This window comes from Antedon bifida, chromosome 6 (assembly GCF_963402885.1).
Source record: "Antedon bifida chromosome 6, ecAntBifi1.1, whole genome shotgun sequence".
NCBI classification, from domain to species: Eukaryota; Metazoa; Echinodermata; class Crinoidea; order Comatulida; family Antedonidae; genus Antedon; species Antedon bifida.
This window is the reverse complement of record NC_136231.1, coordinates 20,640,321-20,658,835: the sequence shown is the minus strand read 5'-3', so window position 1 is coordinate 20,658,835 and position 18,515 is coordinate 20,640,321. Positions and strand designations below refer to the sequence as shown.

The window sequence follows — 18,515 nt, the reverse complement described above, 5'->3', positions numbered from 1 at the left end:
TTGCACATCGTTTACATCTATCAGTCTGCCAGCATTGTGTCATCATTTGGTTTCAATACTCTTGGAAAGTCAGACGGGAGATTTAGGAAAATACCATTTAACACCCTTTCTTCAAGTTTATAATCAGGCTCTTCTGCTAACCAAGGTTGTTGACATGTCCAAAGTTCCCAGAACACAATACATAACGAGTAAATATCCGACATCTGGGAAACAATTCGAGGATCTTTAATAACTTCAGGAGCTGCCCATGGTTTGGAATATCCACCAACTTTGGACATAACTGATTCGGTGATGGCCGTTTCTTTTGAAATTCCAAAGTCGCATACTTTCAAATAATGTAGAGAATCTTCGTTATCCTTACTGCATATAAGAACATTCAGTGATTTGATATCTTTATGCGTAATGTGTTGCTTGTGAAGATACTGTATAGCAAATGCGATGTCTAAACACCATTTAGAAAACTGTGTTTGAGACAATCTTTCATTCGCTTCACGTTTTGAAGCCAAATGCGTAAAAAGATCACCACCTGGAGCAAATTCGATAACAATACCACTCGACAAACCACTATTTACAATTCCATGAAATTTTATGATATTAGTGTGGTCTAATTTTCGAAGGATCTTGACTTCTTTTTCACTCAGGCCTTTATTGTATATCTTTAATACTACTGGAATATTTTCTCTTGTTTTCCATAATGCCTTGTGGATTGACGCCGTTGCACCGACACTTCCAATATCACGCTTTACTACCTCTAATTCCTCAAATGGAATTGTGTACGGCTCCAATGACTCCATAATTTCAAATGCATGGAAGCGGGTGACCAGTTTGTATTTACTTTGAAGGTTAGGCGGAAATGATTTTACTCTTCATACGTCACTCGGGAAAAGAGAAATGCGCTGATAACATACAATGATGAGGCGCTATAAAGCAAATACAATGATAGAGGCCGACATTATTTGTGAACCACTAGGGCATAGCCATATCGGTAGGCCCTAATGTAAGAAACAAACCGATTTTTTAGTAACTTCTGTTTGTAGGCTAATTTTGTCCTCAGAACTGTTGATTCTCTCTCTTTTATATACAAGTTTGTTATGCTCTCCTGTTTAATTCTTATATAATTCTTATTATACGGTCGGATTTTTGGTATGATTGAGGGACATTAGTATCTGGTTTATCAACATGTTATTTTGAAATTAGTTTCCTGATCTCTTGATGACGTAAAGTTATCATACGATACATTTAGGCCTAAGCACGATACTTAAGATTGATTATAGATCAGTTATGTATTTACAGCATTTCCTATGCTTTGGTCTTACGTCTCAGAAAGTGCATTTACATTTTTTATTCTTTCTAAAAGTGTTATTGGATCCCGCAAGCATTCTGTTATTATAGATATTTTCTCTACTTTTTTTTTCTGTCAAAACAATACTTATTTCAACCGAAAATTATGACCGCAAGTAGACCTATAGGGCTATCTATCTTACAGGGTCGCTCTACATGGCGGCAGCTAAATTAGGTAGGCCGCCTATCTACTACTCATTAGTGTTTGAAATGTGCTGATATGATATAGAGAGCGTAACAAAATGAACACGTAACTTTACATAATTTTTGTAAAAAGTTACTTTTATATATTTGGTTTTTAGACAAATTGAAATACTGGATGTAAACTTCGAATTTGTTCAAAACAATTCTGGATTTTTATAAAGATGTAACAATAATGTCAGCATACCTCATTTAGCTCGAACCTACCTTTGAAATATATTTCATAGTGAAATATTTTCAAATTAGGTTCTGAATGGCTCTTACTAATGCCTGTCAGAGCCATATTATTATACAAAGGGCTCTATTTATTATCAGAGAATTTAATATTATAATGTAATTAATATATTATATGGCTCTGTTTATCAGTTTAATATTCGGCCATACCGCCCTCTCTAAAAACAAGTTTACATAACAATCGAACCGCCGCCGCGCGCGGCGTTTACACACGTAAACTGACGTCACTCAAAAACTTTAAAGAGCATCCGGGACACCAACATCAACGAAAAACAACAACAAAACGACGAAAACAACGACCTTCCTCTCTCCCCTAATAGTCCATGGGATTTAGCTAAAAAATGACCCTTTTCTCACACAAATTGCAAGAAAAGGTTTTTTTGATGAAATGTGTTCTTTAGACCCTACTGAACACATTTATCAACGTTAGGACATTTTTCGACAACGGGAAGTAGCCTAATTTGCATAATTAAAAATGGCCGCCATTTTTAATAACACACTCTGTATCTTGGAAACCGCTAGTCACAGATACTTAATTATGGCGTCAAAATCGTTAGAATATATGTTTTTATATTCACTTTATTGAAAAAGTTTGTCCAAAAATGAATGGAAGTGCTATTTCTAACATTATTGACCTTTGACCTTGAATTCTCATATCTCAGCAACCACTAATCGGAGATATACAAATTAGGGCTTAAATTGTTCAGAAACTACACATTTATATCCAGTCTAATGGCATGTTTTTGCAAAAAATGGCGGATTCTAACATTATTGACCTTTGACCTTGATTTTTCATATCTTAGCAACCACTAATCTGAGAGACACACAATATGGCTCAAACTGTTAAAAAACTACATATTTATATTTAGTCTAATGGCATGTTTTTGCAAAAAATGGCCGATTCTAACATTATTGACCTTTGAACTTTGCACTACATAAAATCGCATAACTTTGAAAATATTGTACATATGAAATTATTTTTAGTGTCAAATTGTTCAGAACATACATGTTTCTATAGAGTCCAATGACACATGATGTCCAATAATGGCCTATTGTATGGTTATTAACATTTTAATATATTTGAAAAGGATTTAAACCCGGAATCTTCTTCATGTGGACATCCATTAGAACATGTGATTTGGCACTCTAAAATGTAAGAGTTGCAACGTTGACTTATTATGTTTAGTTTAAAGTAGGCCATGGTACATTAAATTTATAACCATAAACTATTGCATTCATCCATAAACTGCCTACAAGTTTACACGTTTGTTTATTTTATTTCTTATCGTCTTCGCAGCTGAAGCTGAATTACAAGATATTTATATTAAAAGCATTAAAATTGATGGTTAAAAAATGGTAAAAATTAAACCACATAGAAACATGGTACATACACAATACATTCACGTAAAAAAAGTACAAAAACAAATTATAAAAGGTTAAAAACTATACACCACTAGTAGTCATACTGTATATGGATGGTTATTGAAATGAATAAATAAATTCCATACGAAACTGAGGTCTTTACTGTATACGGTGAAAATATTGCAAGTGGTGGTTAGCCTAATTATGAGTCTCGATAGCCAATTAATTAAACTAAACTAAATATGTTGCATAAATATCGATCTTTTAAAATTCCAGTTGTCAACAATGCGTCTAGTAGTAGAAAAGGCCTTCTTAATAAGACTATGTTTCAACCTAAAAGAATGCCCTCAAGAGTGATGCTATCCTTACCAAAATATAAACTAAATAATCTTTAGAAATTTGTTTGTTGAATATGCCATTTAATGCCAATTTAATTTGATCAAAAAATAAATTACTAACTTGAAAAAAACTTTAATAAACCTGCAAAATGGCATGGCCTATTTAAAGTATGTACAATATATCATAAAAAAAACTACATCTTTGTTGGCTCTGTTAATAGTGTCAACACCAACTTTCTCCTGAGTAAGATGTAAGACCTAATTTAAAATTTATTTATAATCCAAACCTATAATGTATGTATACATAGTCTAATATTTTTTTTTTTAAGTGAATATTTTCAACTGGTTACATGCACATTAAATTACCACCATATTCTAAACAAGTAGTGCCAAATCACATGTTCTAATGAATGCCTACATGAAGAAGATTCCGGGTTTAAAAATCCTTTTCAAATATAGTTCAAATGTTAATAACCATACAATAGGTCATTATTGGACATAATGTGTCATTGAATTCCATAGAAACATGTATGTTCTGAACAATTTGACACTAAAAATAATTTCATATGTACAATATTTTCAAAGTTATGCAATTTTATGTAGTGCAAAGTTCAAAGGTCAATAATGTTAGAATCGGCCATTTTTTGTAAAAACATGCCATTAGACTAAATATAAATATGTAGTTTCTGAACAGTTTGAGCCATATTGTGTGTCTCTCAGATTAGTGGTTGCTAAGATATGATAAATCAAGGTCAAAGGTCAATAATGTTAGAATCCGACATTTTTGGCAAAAACATGCCATTAGACTGGATATAAATGTGTAGTTTCTGAACAATTTAAGCCCTAATTTGTATATCTCCAATTAGTGGTTGCTGAGATATGATAAATCAAGGTCAAAGGTCAATAATGTTAGAAATAGCACTTCCATTCATTTTTGGACAAACTTTTTCATTAAAGTGAATATAAAAACATATATTCTAACGATTTTAACACCATAATTAAGTATCTGTGACTAGCGGTTTCCAAGATACATAGTACGTTATTAAAAATGGCCGCCATTTTTAATTATGCAAATTAGGCTACTTCCCGTTGTCGAAAAATGTCCTAACGTTGATAAATGTGTTCAGTAGGGTCTAAAGAACACATTTCATCAAAAAAACCTTTTCTTGCAATTTGTGTGAGTTAAAAGTCTAAATCCCATGGACTATAAACATCATCCCGATCGAGAGCGAGATACAGTAGGCCTAATTGAATTCCAAACTTCGTCAATTTGATTTTATAAAAGGTGTGAGTTTATACTTGTAACTTACTAATTGCTAACAATAAACATTGATTTCTGAATATTATATTATTATTACCGAATTATTATAAAGAAAGGTAAAGAAGTGCGGTAAAACAGCATGATATTGATAATAATGATAGTCTATAGGCCTAGATAGGGCCAGGCCTAGGAGGAGGGCCTAGGCTAGGTCCTATACTAGGCATAGGGGCCTAGGCCTCTAACTAGAGCTAGCTAGGGGCTAGCCCTTGGCCTAGTAGTAAGTAGCCTATGGTACGCTCGCTTCGCTTGCGTATCATCTAGAACAGCGTTACGAAACTACTTTTTCGACTGCGACCCCACCATGATCCTTTTTTCCTCGCGACCCAACATTGCGTATTAGAGCCACAACCCCCTCCCCCCCCCTCCCCCACCCATTTTTGTTGAATGACTGACACCTCTAGATGTCTGGAAATGCGTAAAAATCATGATAAATGGCACCTCTACTAGTTGACCGGAAATGATGATACTCCAATAATAAATAGCGTGCTCGCAAATTGCAAAACAATCGTATCCTACTTTTTCCCCTGGTTAACACATTTACATTCAATGCTAACAATATCAAGGGGTTCTCCCGAACCATAAAGAGTTTCCCTGGCTAGGGCCTGAACAACATCGCTATGAGTGTAATTTGGGATGGACCTCTATTGTTCTTTCTATTATTCTAATGTTCATTGTAAAAGTTCCCACCGTCGGTACATCAAAGTTTGCAGTTTTTCAGTCAAGATACACGGCACTCACTTGCAAACTACAGAAAATTAGCGTCGTAGAACAACCAGTTGTTAGGTTATTAAATGCACCTCCTACAAGGGGATTCCCCACTTATTAACAACGAACTACTGTATGTGTCAAAAGCGTCCATTGCCCCGTCGTCGACATAAAGAAAAACTGTAGTATGTAAAATGTAATCAGTGTTGTAGATTCTACAAAACTGAGAACATTTCACATATAGATCAGTGTATAATTGATAGAAATTTTTAGTATCGGAAACAATTTCACGACCCATCAATTTTTTTCAACCATAGGTTGCGGAACGGCAATATACAGTAATTTCAGCGTAAAAAAAAACTGGCGATTTCAAATGCACGTACCGTAGGATCGACAATATAAAATACATGTCGTTTAAAGCAACAAAAATAGACACAGTGATTCGAATGTAGTCATGTAAAATTAGCACCCTGGGAACTACTTCCAAAAGAAAAACTGAAAAAATGAGTCCAAACTTTTTAGTCAAATTTATACAAACCCAATTTGTGTTGAGGGATAAGAAAGAGAATGGGTGCAAAGAGGAACAATTTTTAAATAATAATAATAAAACATCGATTTAATACTTTGCTCAAACTGTCACTGTCATACTGTAGTCGATTGAAATAGGGTAATATTATACAGATATTGCCTGCTTAGAGGTGAAATATAAGATTTGACATCCCAAAGGGAATGATATTATGTTCGAGGGAATATATAATTCCCGAAGCGCAGCTGGGGGAAATATAATTCCCCGAAAATATAATATCATCCCGAGGGGATGTTAAATCTTATATTTTACCGATATAAAAGGCGATATCTGTTATATTACATAGCCAACAGCAAGTAGAATATCTGCTGGGTCGGGTAGCTAGGCTAGGCCTCCTTTTTGTATTGTATGTAAACAAGCTGCCTAGACACCTTACCTTGCGAAGAATAATACAGATAATTACTAATTAATGATTCCTTGGCAATAAAGGTCGTTTAAATAATAACAGAAGAATTTCCATCAGTAGGTAGTCATGTGATGCAGTTTCAACCAATCACGATCACGTATTTACATAGGCTATGTAATATAATAATATGTAACAATACACCACTACGTTTATATATTTTTGTAAAATGTTGAGAGCAACTATTTGTATATGTCTTTATAATATATATCTAAATGTGCACTTCAAATGGTGACCAAAAATGGTTAATATTGTCAAAATTTGTTATACACTACCTATAACTAAACTACAGTAAAGTTTATCCACAAGGGCCCATAAATTTACCTACTTGTGTTATACCAAATGATATACAGGGAGACTGAGACTTGCAATGTTCCATTCATCGCCAAGCAATCCTTTTGTATTACGTATTATTAAAATATCAAAATAGTATTTTATAAAGAAAATCGACTTGTCTTTAACATTATGATGCTCTACTCGAGCTGTTTGACCGGTGTTCAGATATTAAAAGCAATTATCGTAGAAGGAGATAGGTAACTGCGAGGCATCCTCTTATTATTGTGTGTGGGTATTTTTCAGCATTTTGTATTGTGCCATTTGAATTTAAAAAGAAATATTTTAGTTGTGATAACAGTTGATAGTGCTGGTATACTCACAAAACATTCAAATAATATGATTGCAACAATAATGTGCACACAGATTGTTTGTTGTTTTGTTAAAAATTAAAAATATATACTAATTTCCTTTAAAATTCTATAATTAATAATATTAACCTATAATTTCTCTTAAACTTCTAAAATCACCGTAATTGCAAAAAACCGGTAATGAGAGGAACAGCGGATGCTCGTCCTGCTTAACTAAAAAAAAGGTCACAAATGGCTATTTAGGCTAATTTCACTACAGGCATGTGTATGCGAGTTTTGGTGTAATGGTTATGTAACAAGCCTTTCAATTAACAATAGCTTCATTTGACTTAACAATAACAGCAACGCGGAAATCAAACGAGTGAATTTGAAAAGAAATAGGTTTTATAAACTACTCGCATCGAAAAATTATGTTTATGTTTTAAAATTACAAATCACAAATTATAACTCTTGCCTCTTGTACAAAAATGACATTTTTTGGACAAGTAGTTCTCGAGAAAATGCAATTTCAGTTTACTTGTTACTTTAATCATTGATTTATGATAGTGTTTGCCTTTGCTTTATGAGCATTTTTTTAGCCATTAAATATAAATACTCACTTCTACAATGGTTTTATGTTTTGTACAATTACATTTATTATCTTTACTGTGAAACCATCCAGCTATTGTATGTCAAGCATTGCTATTTTTAAAAAGATGTCCCTCAATATGTCATTTCTTAATCATTCAAGATAAAAATATTTCTTTTTAAAGATAATTAGTAACCTACTGTATACAGTATGACTACTGGACAGAACATTTTTTTGAAAATGTTTACTTTTTTATTGACTTGGTTGAGGGAATTTCAGCTCAGAGTGATCAGGAGGCGATGATACTGTTAGAGGAAGCCCCAGATCACCATGATGGGCTGTGCTTTTTCAACCACATCCTGAGCCTATTGTGCATCACGTCCACAGTCAATATTTGTTTTCTGTATTGAACGTATTGTCATGTTGATCATACATTTTAATATCGATCATCCTTGTTTCTCCTTTGTACATGTCTTTTTTTTTTGGGTTGCACTGTTTCTTACACGATTTTCTTTAGATAAGCACATTTTTAACAGTGATGGGATTCTATATGAAAGTTCATTTTGCTCAGTACACAATCTTTGGTATCCATTTGTACAGTATAAAAAAAATTGTATGGCAAAAAACTTCCATCACATGATAATATCGATCATCCTTGTTTCTCCTTTGTATCTTGTATTATTTTTTTTTTGTGTTCCATGATGTTCTTTAGAAGCACTTTCTTACCAGTAAGGGGATTCTAATAAAAGTTCATTTTTCCCAGTACACAATCTTTGGTATCCATTTGTACAGTATAAAAAAAAATGGGATGGCAAAAAACTTCCATCACATGAATATATGTTGGTATAAAGTTTGCGGTACACCACATGTATTAGTTCTGAAAAGAACTGTTGAGTTTCTCGACGTTTCGATCAATATGCTTTGATCGTCCTCAGGAGTGAGAATATGACATGACTATAGTTATTTTACTTTTTTTGTTTTAATTCAATTCTTTTATATAATTTATAGATAAATAGTATCATAGTGAACTGACCTTGAATAAATTTCTTTCAGAATTTTAAAAAGAAAAATGGCTACTACTATTATTCAACACCCGCAACCTCATACAGTTGTCATGCCTGCAGCGCAAACAGTGCAGTACCAACACCAATCTGGTCCATTACCAAGCGCCAGCCTAAATGATGTCAGTGCTAAAGTCACTGGATGGATCCAAGTCAGTTGTGGCGTACTGTCAATCATTCTCGGAGTTGTTGCCATTGTCATTGATGCATGTAACACCGAAAGAGCCACAGTCATCTGGTGTGGAGCAGGAGTAAATAAAATCTGAGATTTATTTTTTATCATAATGATTACTGGAATGTATTATATTATCTGTAGACCTATATTCAATTCTCTGCAAATATACATAACACTGCACATACTGTACAAGAAATTATGAGTGACAAATTATAACCTTTCATGCATATCTGCATATTTTTCTCAATCTTTATGCTCCAATTTTTTTTTAGTTTTACTTACCTGCTGGAATTCTTGGTGTAATTGCAGGTCATCAAAAGCAGTCATGTCCAGTAAGTATTGGTACTTTATTTTTAGTTTTTAATTGGGGTATTATTTTTAAAAAATGGGTTGGTGCTAGGAATAAAGAGGGCTACAGTAGTATTGATTGTCTAAACATTGAACACACTTTTTAACAAGCAAACTCCAAATTTAGAATCGTATGGCTACAAAATGCCTAAATACCCCTGTTTTTTTCCTCTAACACAAACGTTTGGAGGACAAAAAGCTAAAAAACATTGGGTAAATAACATAACAATATTCTATGGGATGACCCTGATCCACACATTCTGAATCCATTCAGTAGCGCGCGATTCACCCCATTTACACTGCCACTAAAAATGCGGAGATAAGAAGTTAACCCATGCCATACATGGAACACAAACAGCTTAAAAATGTACATACAGTAAGTTTCTGAACTACTCTAATATAAGTACTGTATTGTGATCGATGCAGAATACATTCAACAATCTGTAGGCCTATTCGCAGTATTTTAGTCTGTTTCATTATTTTCTGTAGTACTGTATGCTAAAAAGTTTTTTTTATTTGTTTTGTATAAAATAACCATCTTTTATTTCAAAATGATATATCATTTTTTATGATATATTAAGTATTCATAGCCATATTAGAGAAAAGTGACTCTGTCGGGTGACAAAGCATAATTTCCAGGCTACTCAAGTTTAAAAATAGCATATACGAACATGACAGTGTTTTAACTCTGTGAATTGGTAAAGCCATATTTCTAAGAAATTTTCGTCTCGGCCAGAATGCGCATTTGGTCTTGATTTTTCTAATGGCTTTGGATACAAGTTCTTTGCGTTGGGTTATCAGAGACTAGACGAAGACGATGTCCACACCATGTTAAAGTGTCTTCTCTTTATCACTCTGCTCCACTTTATTTCCTCCTTTGTTTTTAATGTTGTTAGATTATTGGTTGTATGGTGATGTCCATCTTGTCAGCCATATGCAGTGTCACTCACTTTTCTGTGAGTTTGTCCGGAGCTCTCAACGAAGGTGATCCGTACAGTTATTGTTATGAATATTATGGCTTCTTGTATGATGATTATTATGTTGATAATTATGTAAGTATATTTGATGCCCATGTTTAATAAACATAAACACTAATGCTGAAATTAAAAACAGTATTAAATATTATTATTAAAGTCATTTTTTGTTTTTATTAGAATGGAAAGCTTGCTGTCAACATCATACTGACCATCATTGCCGTCGTTGAATTTGTTGTGTCTATTTATGCCAGTGCTGTCATGTGTGGAGGAACCAGCTGTTGTCGTACCAGACCAAACACTACTGTGGTATGCTCTCAATATCATTACAAAGTATACATGTCACAACAACATTCCTGTATACTAACTTACTTTTTAATTACACTACTCATCAAACACACATTAACAACATTTCAGATTGTGGTAAATTTCAATTTGTTAAGATCGATTCAACATCTGTACCGTAACGTACAAACGAATCTCTGGTTATCGAGTATGTTGGTTAGGGTCATGTGCAAAAATACTAATTAACATAATCAATAATATTCCATACTGTAGGCCTACAAGTTAAATGTTAAATTCATTTCTACGTACAAACTTTAGCTTTTTATTGATAGAACCTTTTCATCTTTTAATGTATTTTATTATACGATATTTTCTTTTTGGATAAATGAAACTGAAACAGTATACTTTATTTTTGTTACATAAATTCACATACATATTGAACATAATCAATATATAAACAATGTTTTACTCTCATACACCTAATTTTTTATCTACTGAACTTAAAATAAAACTCTTCATTTCATTAATTTAAAAATTAGTTTAAACAATTTTGTTTTAATCAGTGGCTATACACATTAGGTCATTATAGTACTAGCATCAACAAATAATGATTCTTGAAATAATGTTTGTGTTCTAATTTTATCAGACTGTTGTTTCGAACCAAGCCATGCCAACTACCACTACTCAGGTCATTCAGACAGGTACAGTATATTCTTTTAATTATAATTTTATTTTTTCGATTACTAAATGGATTTAATGCCAACTAGTTAGAGATTTACCTCAATTTAGAAAAAATGTATGTACAGTATGTTAAAATCAAACTTTCATAATTAAGTTCTGACAACTTCTACTGTACCTGCTTATTCTTTGTTCTAAAGTTTGTTAGGGGTTTGATTATTCTTGAGACCAATGGTTGTCGCGTCCTACTTGTCTTCTTAGGCAAACACTTTGTCTCCTTTCCTGAGGTGTTCAAATGGGTACCTGGTAATTGTTAGTGGCTATGACATTATGGAAGCTGAAAATCCATTGTCTGGAGTAACTAACTGAAGTGCTTAAACGCTTTCAGCATTAAGCACTATTAGATTGACATTATCATAATAGCATAGCACCTATTTCAACAAGAAGAATACAATTTGTAACATTTATTTATTTATTTTACATTCCAGGCTACCCTGCTCAACAAATGCAGTATGGACAACCAGCTTACCCATACCAACCACCTCCTGGTAATTATCCTGCTGGAAATTACCCCCCTCCTGTTGGCAATTACCCCCCTCCTGCTTGCAATTATCCCCCTCCAAGTTACTAACAAACAGAGAAAATATAAATCAGTTGATAAAACAAAGGATGACAGTTGTACTTGGAAAAAAATTGTTTTGGTCAGCGTTTTTATATTCTATATAAAAAATTATATAAAGTAGGCCTATAGGCAGTTTTAAATACATGTTTAGTTTGTACATAAAGTTTATTATGTAACCATTGATTTTGTTCTATATAGCATTGGATTTATATATCGTTTAATTCCTTTTATTATCAATATAGGAATATTTATATTGCCAAACATTTTCCTAAATAAAACAAACAAATGTGTTCAATACTGAAATATTAGTTGATTGTTATAGTGTGTGTTATACATGATAATCTCAGTCTCTTTAAATAACCTTATTTACATTCCGTTTTGTATTCTTGTATTGACAATGTTGATAAAATGTTATTCATATTTCTCTTGTGCAATTGCAATGAGATATATTATGATCTTTTTATATAATATGTTACCCTTTTGGAGTGCCTGATGCCTTGAGCTTTTATATCTGTACATAATGAAATATCAGTAATATCAGTTTTAAATAAATTTTAAGTGACGGTTCAGAACAATTCTGAATTTAGTTCGTTCGCCATAAACATATAATATAATCATACAGGGTAACTTCACATCATGCTCACAATAATCATTTCGCTATGTTCTCAAATTCAGTGTAAAGTCTCTGTTTATTATTACTTATCTTTAAGGCCTATTTACACTAGGACGATAACGATCGACGATAGACAAATATGCATTTTTCATACATAAAATAAAAGAAATATAAAAACTTTTCATTCTAGAACTATAGAAAAACCATCTATGCTTGCTTTGATGAAAATAATATTTTCACACGTCCAATCAAATGACATCATGATTAGTAAGAGCAATGACATCCTGACAATACAACGATTTTATTGTTTTTATTTATCATGTCGTCATTTGATTGGAATTTTAAAAATATTATTTATATCAAAGACAGCATAAATGATTATCCTATAGTTCTCTAGAACGAAAACCTTTCTAATTTTGTTTTATGTAAAAAAAAATGCATTATATATTTATCGTCGATCGTTATGGTCCTATTGTAAATGGGTCTTTAAGCCGATTTTCCAATATGCGAATTTGTTAACACGAATCGAAAGCGTCAGCTTATACGCATGCGTATTTATGTAATAAATAATGATTATGTTAATTACTGTTGTATTGAATGTTTTAATGACTTTAATATACTGTTTGTAAGCACAAAAATGTGCTTGATTTGTTTAGTGTTTTTTTATATAATAAAAATCTATGCTTTTGAGATAACATTTTTATATAATGTACTAGGCCTATAGTAGTCTGTAGTCTGTACTTCAGTTTATATAAATTCACCGTATGCTAATAATTTGGCGTATCGACATTCAATCTTGGTAGTTTTTGAAACCAGTTTGTTGCAAGGTGAACTCATCGTGAACCCGGAAATTACTTTGACTGCGTAGAATTGATATTGAGTTGAAAATCTACCGTTTTAATCATAAATTTTGTTAAGAAACTCTTTATTATATCTTCCTAAGATAGAAATATGGAACAATATCGTAATAGTGAAACTAATGTTATCACATTTACATTTCACGGTACATCTGAGATAGATAAGGTAGATATCCAAGGCAGAGATTTGTACCGAAGTTTTTCCAGTGTGCTCGCCTATGTCGAAATTAACCATAATTTATATATAGATAATAATACATAACTCTAGTCATTGTCATCACAGTGACTGCTCATTGAATTCTATTGAATTGAAACTCTAGGATGTAGATCAACTTGGTCATGCATCACTGAACTTCTTTTTCGATCCATAATTCAACAATAACAATTAGTATGAAATCCACACCAATGACGCAGCAGTCGGAGTAATAAACTGAATTGTCACGTACACATTTTCCCTGTTTTAAAATAGCGTTAAAACCATACAAATAGTGGTAAGTGTAAGCTAATATTGTATCTATTATTGTTCATTTTGTTTGCTATGTATTTTCAATGGGTAAAGGCCAGACTCATGGTGTAGCCAAAAACATGTATTGATCATACATTTTAATTTAATATCGATCATCCTTGTTCCTCCTTTGTATCATGTATTATTTTGTTTGTGTTCCATGATGTTCTTTAGATAAGCACTTTCTTACCAGTAAGGGGATTCTAATGAAAGTTCATTTTTCCCAGTACACAATCTTTGGTATCCATTTGTACAGTATAAAAAAATGGCATGGCAAAAATCACATGACTATATAGTTATTTTACCCTTTTTTAGTTTTGATTCACTTTTATATAATTTATATATAGATAAATAGTATCATAGTGAACTGACCTTGAATAAATTTCTTTTAGAATTTTAAAAAGAAAAATGGCTACTACTATTATTCAACACCCGCAACCTCATACAGTTGTCATGCCTGCAGCACAAACAGTGCAGTACCATCACCAATCTGGTCCATTACCAAGCGCCAGTCTGAATGCTGTCAGTGCTAAAGTCACTGGATGGATCCAAGTCAGTTGTGCCGTACTATCAATCATTCTCGGAGGTGTTGCCATTGCCATTGAAGCATGTAACAACTCATCAGTCACAGCCATCTGGTGTGGAGCAGGGGTAAATCAAATCTGAGATTTATGTTTAATGAAATGAGTACTGGAATTTATTATTATCTTTAGGCCTATATTAATGCTACCAATTTGAAATGCAAATCTACATGACACTGTACAAGATATTATTTGTGATAAATTATAACCTTTCATGCATGTTTGTTTTTATGCTCAATTGTTATTTTTTTAGTTTTACTTGCCTGCTGGAATTCTTGGTGTAATTGCAGGTTATCAAAAGCAGTCATGCCCAGTAAGTATTTTACAGGCCTCATTTTATTATTTTTTTTTTTTTTATTGTTATTTTCCAATATTGGGTTGGTGCCAGGAATAATAGTAGAAATACACAGTAGTATTGATTTTCTAAACGTTGAACACAGTTTTTAACAGAATTGTATGGCTACAGCAGAACGTCTAAATACCCATGTTTTTCCAACATGTTTTAAACACACAAATTGTTCAGTGTAAACAGCAAATGTACATAAGTTGCTGAGCTACTCAAGTATGTGATATGCAAAATACTATTTAAGCAATCCGTTGGCCTATTCTCGGCAGAGTATTTTAGTCCGTTTCATTATTTTCACTAATAGTATGCCTATACTGTAGGCTATGATTATATAAGTAAAAGTTTTTTTATTGGTTTGCATATGAAATAACCATCTTCTATTTCAAAATGATATATCATTCCTTCCTTATGATATAGTAAGTACTCAAATTTTTGTAGCATTAAAATATTGGTAGTAAAGTTTAATGAACAGATTATGGTCATGCATAGTAAGCCATAATTTGGGAAAATTGACTCAAGCTGTAATGTGACACAGTGTAATAAAAATTTTAGTGTAAAAATAGCATATACGAACATGACAATGTTTTAGCTCTGTGAGTTGGTAAAGCCATATTTCTAAGGAGATGTTTTTAATCATCACATCATCATTATGAACACTGGACGTCTTGTGCACTTCTCCAAATCAGAGTGATCATTGGTCAGAATGCACATAGACTATTTCCTTTTTGTATCATTCTCTATAATTTCATCTAGGTGGTTTTTGGTTGTCCTTTTGGTCTTGATTTTTCTCATAGATTTGGACACCAACCTCTTGCGTTGGGTTATCAGAGACTAGACAAAGACGGTGTCCACACCATGTCAAAGTGTCTTCTCTTTATCATTCTGCTCCACTTTAATTCCTCCTTTGTTTTTAATGTTGTTAGATTATTGGTTGTATGGTGATGTCCATCCTGTCAACCATTTGCAGTGTCTCTCACTTTAGTGTGAATTTGTCCGGAGCTCTCCACGAAGGTGATTACAGTTGTTATGAAGATTACTACAACAGCTACTACTACTACTTTGATTATTATGAAGATGAGGATTATGTAAGTATAGTTGATAACAAACACATACCCATGGTTAATAAATACGAACACTAATGCTGAAATTTAAAAAATTATTATTATTAATTATTATTAAAGTCATAGTTATTTTATTTTTTTTAACTTTGTGTTAGAATGGAAAGCTTGCTGTCAACATCATACTGACCATCATTGCCGTCGTTGAATTTGTTGTGTCTATTTATGCCAGTGCTGTCATGTGTGGAGGAACCAGCTGTTGTCGTACCAGACCAAACACTACTGTGGTATGCTCTCAATATCATTACAAAGTATACATGTCACAACAACATTCCCGTATACTAACTTACTTTTTACTACTCATCAAACACACATCAACAACATTTCAGATTGTGGTAAATTTCAATTTGTTAAGATCGATTCAACATCTGTACCGTAACGTACAAACGAATCTCTGGTTATCGAGTACGTTGGTTAGGGTCATGTGCAAAAATACTAATTAACATAATCAATAATATTCCATTATACTGTAGGCCAAACTTTAGCTTTTTATTGATAGAACCTTTTCATCTTTTAATGTATTTTATTATATTGATATTTTTCTTTTCTTTTTGGATAAATAAATGAAACTGAAACAGTATACTTTATTTTTGTTACATAAATTAACATCATACAGATTGAACATAACCAATATACAAACAATATATAAACAATGTTTTACTCTCAATGTTTTTTTAATCAGTGGCTTGATGTTATTACCTATACACATTAGGTCATATAGTACTATCATCAACAAATAATGATTCTTGAAATAATGTTTGTGTTCTAATTTTATCAGACTGTTGTTTCGAACCAAGCCATGCCAACTACCACTACTCAGGTCATTCAGACAGGTATTATATTCTTTTAATAATAATTTAATTTTTTCGATTATTAAATGGATTTAATGCCAACTAGTTAGAGATTTACCTCAATTTAGAAAAAATGTATGTACAGTATGTTAAAATCAAACTTTCGTAATTAAGTTGTGACAACTTCTACTGTACCTGCTTATTCTTTGTTCTAAAGTTTGTTAGGTGTTGGATTATTCTTAAAGCTCAGGTACAGGCATGAATTTTAAATATAATATTTGGTTAATTGTACATAAATCAAATATTTGTAACAGAAATCAAGACGAAAAAACATGAATTTCCCTTAATATGGCCAAATACAAGATTTGGCAAATTTCTTCCATAAAAACCAGGAAGACTTTTTTTCAGTAGTTAGGTAGTTAACCTAATGTAATAACATGTCTGGTGACTCCCTAGAAGGTGAAAAGGATGGTGGATATAGGGTGGATAATTTTTGCTATAGCATGAAAATAAAAAGCTGAAGTTGAATAAAAATACCAGAAATGTAATATTCAAGTTATATTACCTATATTTAGTTATCTGATAACATTTTTTACCACACCGTTTATTTTTCATAGCTTTTTAAAATGCCTCTCTATTTACAAAATTTGTGTACAAAAGAATAGAGATTTTACTGTGTAATTTGAACTATCCCCCCCACTGATAAGAAAGTGCTTATTTTCAACAAGCTCGTGTAACACAAATAAAATCGCAAAAATTATGAAACATAGGGGAAACTATAGATCGATAATTATTGGAATGTATGATCAATAGAATTTTTTTGCCCGCACCTGGCCTTTAAGACCAATGGTTGTCGGGTCTTACTTGTCTTCTTAGTCATTAGTCAAACAGGTTGCCTCCTTTCCTCAGGTGTTCAAATAGGTACCTAGTAACTGTTAGTGGCTATGACATTATGGAAGCTGAAAATCCATTGACTGGAGTAACTAACTGAAGTGCTTAAACGCTTTCAGCATTAAGCACTAATAGATTGACATTATCATAATAGAGCACCTATTTCAACAAGAAGAACACAATTTGTAACTTGTATTTATTTATTTTATATTCCAGGCTACCCTGCTCAACAAATGCAGTATGGACAACCAGCTTACCCATACCAACCACCTCCTGGTAATTATCCTGCTGGAAATTACCCCCCTCCTGTTGCCAATTACCCCCCTCCTGCTGGCAATTATCCCCCTCCTGCTGGTAATTATCCCCCTCCAAGTTACCAACAAACAGAGAAAATATAAATCAGTTGATAAAACAAAGGATGACAGTTGTACTTGGAAAAAAATTGTTTTGGTCAGAGTTTTTATATTCTATATAAAAAATTATATAAAGTAGGCCTATAGGCAGGTTTTAAATACATGTTTAGTTTGTACATAAAGCTTCTTATGTAGCCATTGATTTTGTTTTATATAGCATTGGATCTATATATCGTTTAATTCCATTATCAATTTAGGAATATTTATATTGCCAAACATTTTCCTATTGTTTAGATCTCATGCTTTTAAACAAAACAAACAAATGTGTTCAATACTGAAATATTAGTTGATTGTTGTAGTGTGTGTTATACATGATAATCTCAGTCTCTTTAAATGACCTTATTTACATTCCGTTTTGTATTCTTGTATTGACAATGTTGATAAAATGTTAGTTTTTCATATTTCTTTTGTGCAATTGCAATGAGATAATCTTTTATATAATATTTTACCCTTTTGGAGTGCCTGATGCCTTGAGCTTTTATATCTGTACATAATGAAATATCATTAATATCAGTTTTAAATAAATCATAGACTTAAGTGACGGTTCAGAACAA

General features: G+C 32.4%; 3 protein-coding genes across 4 annotated transcripts; 2 read left to right on the top strand and 1 right to left on the bottom strand.

Annotated features, from left to right (window-relative positions):
* Positions 1-20: 20 nt before the first annotated feature.
* LOC144845706 (mitogen-activated protein kinase kinase kinase 20-like) lies at positions 21-794 on the bottom strand. Its single transcript, XM_078703133.1, has one exon. It carries the CDS (start codon positions 792-794, stop codon positions 21-23), a length of 774 nt encoding a protein of 257 aa, XP_078559259.1.
* Positions 795-4,741: 3,947 nt separating this feature from the next.
* Positions 4,742-13,157, top strand: LOC144845936 (uncharacterized). Its single transcript, XM_078703458.1, has 7 exons — positions 4,742-4,761; positions 8,757-9,015; positions 9,212-9,271; positions 10,184-10,339; positions 10,442-10,570; positions 11,193-11,247; positions 11,713-13,157. The coding sequence occupies exons 2-7, from the start codon at positions 8,773-8,775 to the stop codon at positions 11,853-11,855; spliced, it is 786 nt and encodes a 261-aa protein (XP_078559584.1). The 5' UTR covers positions 4,742-4,761; positions 8,757-8,772; the 3' UTR covers positions 11,856-13,157.
* Positions 13,158-13,610: 453 nt separating this feature from the next.
* On the top strand, positions 13,611-18,515 carry LOC144845932 (uncharacterized). Of its 2 annotated transcripts, XM_078703452.1 has the most exons (8): positions 13,611-13,807; positions 14,214-14,472; positions 14,656-14,715; positions 15,672-15,833; positions 15,965-16,093; positions 16,645-16,699; positions 17,765-17,855; positions 17,919-18,515. In XM_078703452.1, exons 2-8 carry the CDS (start codon positions 14,230-14,232, stop codon positions 17,944-17,946), a joined length of 768 nt encoding a protein of 255 aa, XP_078559578.1. In that variant the 5' UTR covers positions 13,611-13,807; positions 14,214-14,229; the 3' UTR covers positions 17,947-18,515. The 2 variants fall into 2 exon arrangements, with proteins under 2 accessions (XP_078559578.1, XP_078559577.1); XM_078703451.1 differs by having other exon boundaries at positions 13,680-13,807; positions 17,765-18,515.

Bases quoted from the DNA above. Each gene is read 5' to 3' on its own strand.
- LOC144845706 (XM_078703133.1), bottom strand. From the start codon at position 794: ATGGAGTCATTGGAGCCGTACACAATTCCATTTGAGGAATTAGAGGTA.
- LOC144845936 (XM_078703458.1), top strand. From the start codon at position 8,773: ATGGCTACTACTATTATTCAACACCCGCAACCTCATACAGTTGTCATG. The intron at 9,016-9,211 runs GTAAATAAAATC...ATTTTTTTTTAG, and splicing joins TCATCTGGTGTGGAGCAGGA to TTTTACTTACCTGCTGGAAT. The intron at 11,248-11,712 runs GTACAGTATATT...TTTACATTCCAG, and splicing joins TACTCAGGTCATTCAGACAG to GCTACCCTGCTCAACAAATG.
- LOC144845932 (XM_078703451.1), top strand. From the start codon at position 14,230: ATGGCTACTACTATTATTCAACACCCGCAACCTCATACAGTTGTCATG. The intron at 14,716-15,671 runs GTAAGTATTTTA...TAATGTTGTTAG, and splicing joins ATCAAAAGCAGTCATGCCCA to ATTATTGGTTGTATGGTGAT. The intron at 16,700-17,764 runs GTATTATATTCT...TTTATATTCCAG, and splicing joins TACTCAGGTCATTCAGACAG to GCTACCCTGCTCAACAAATG.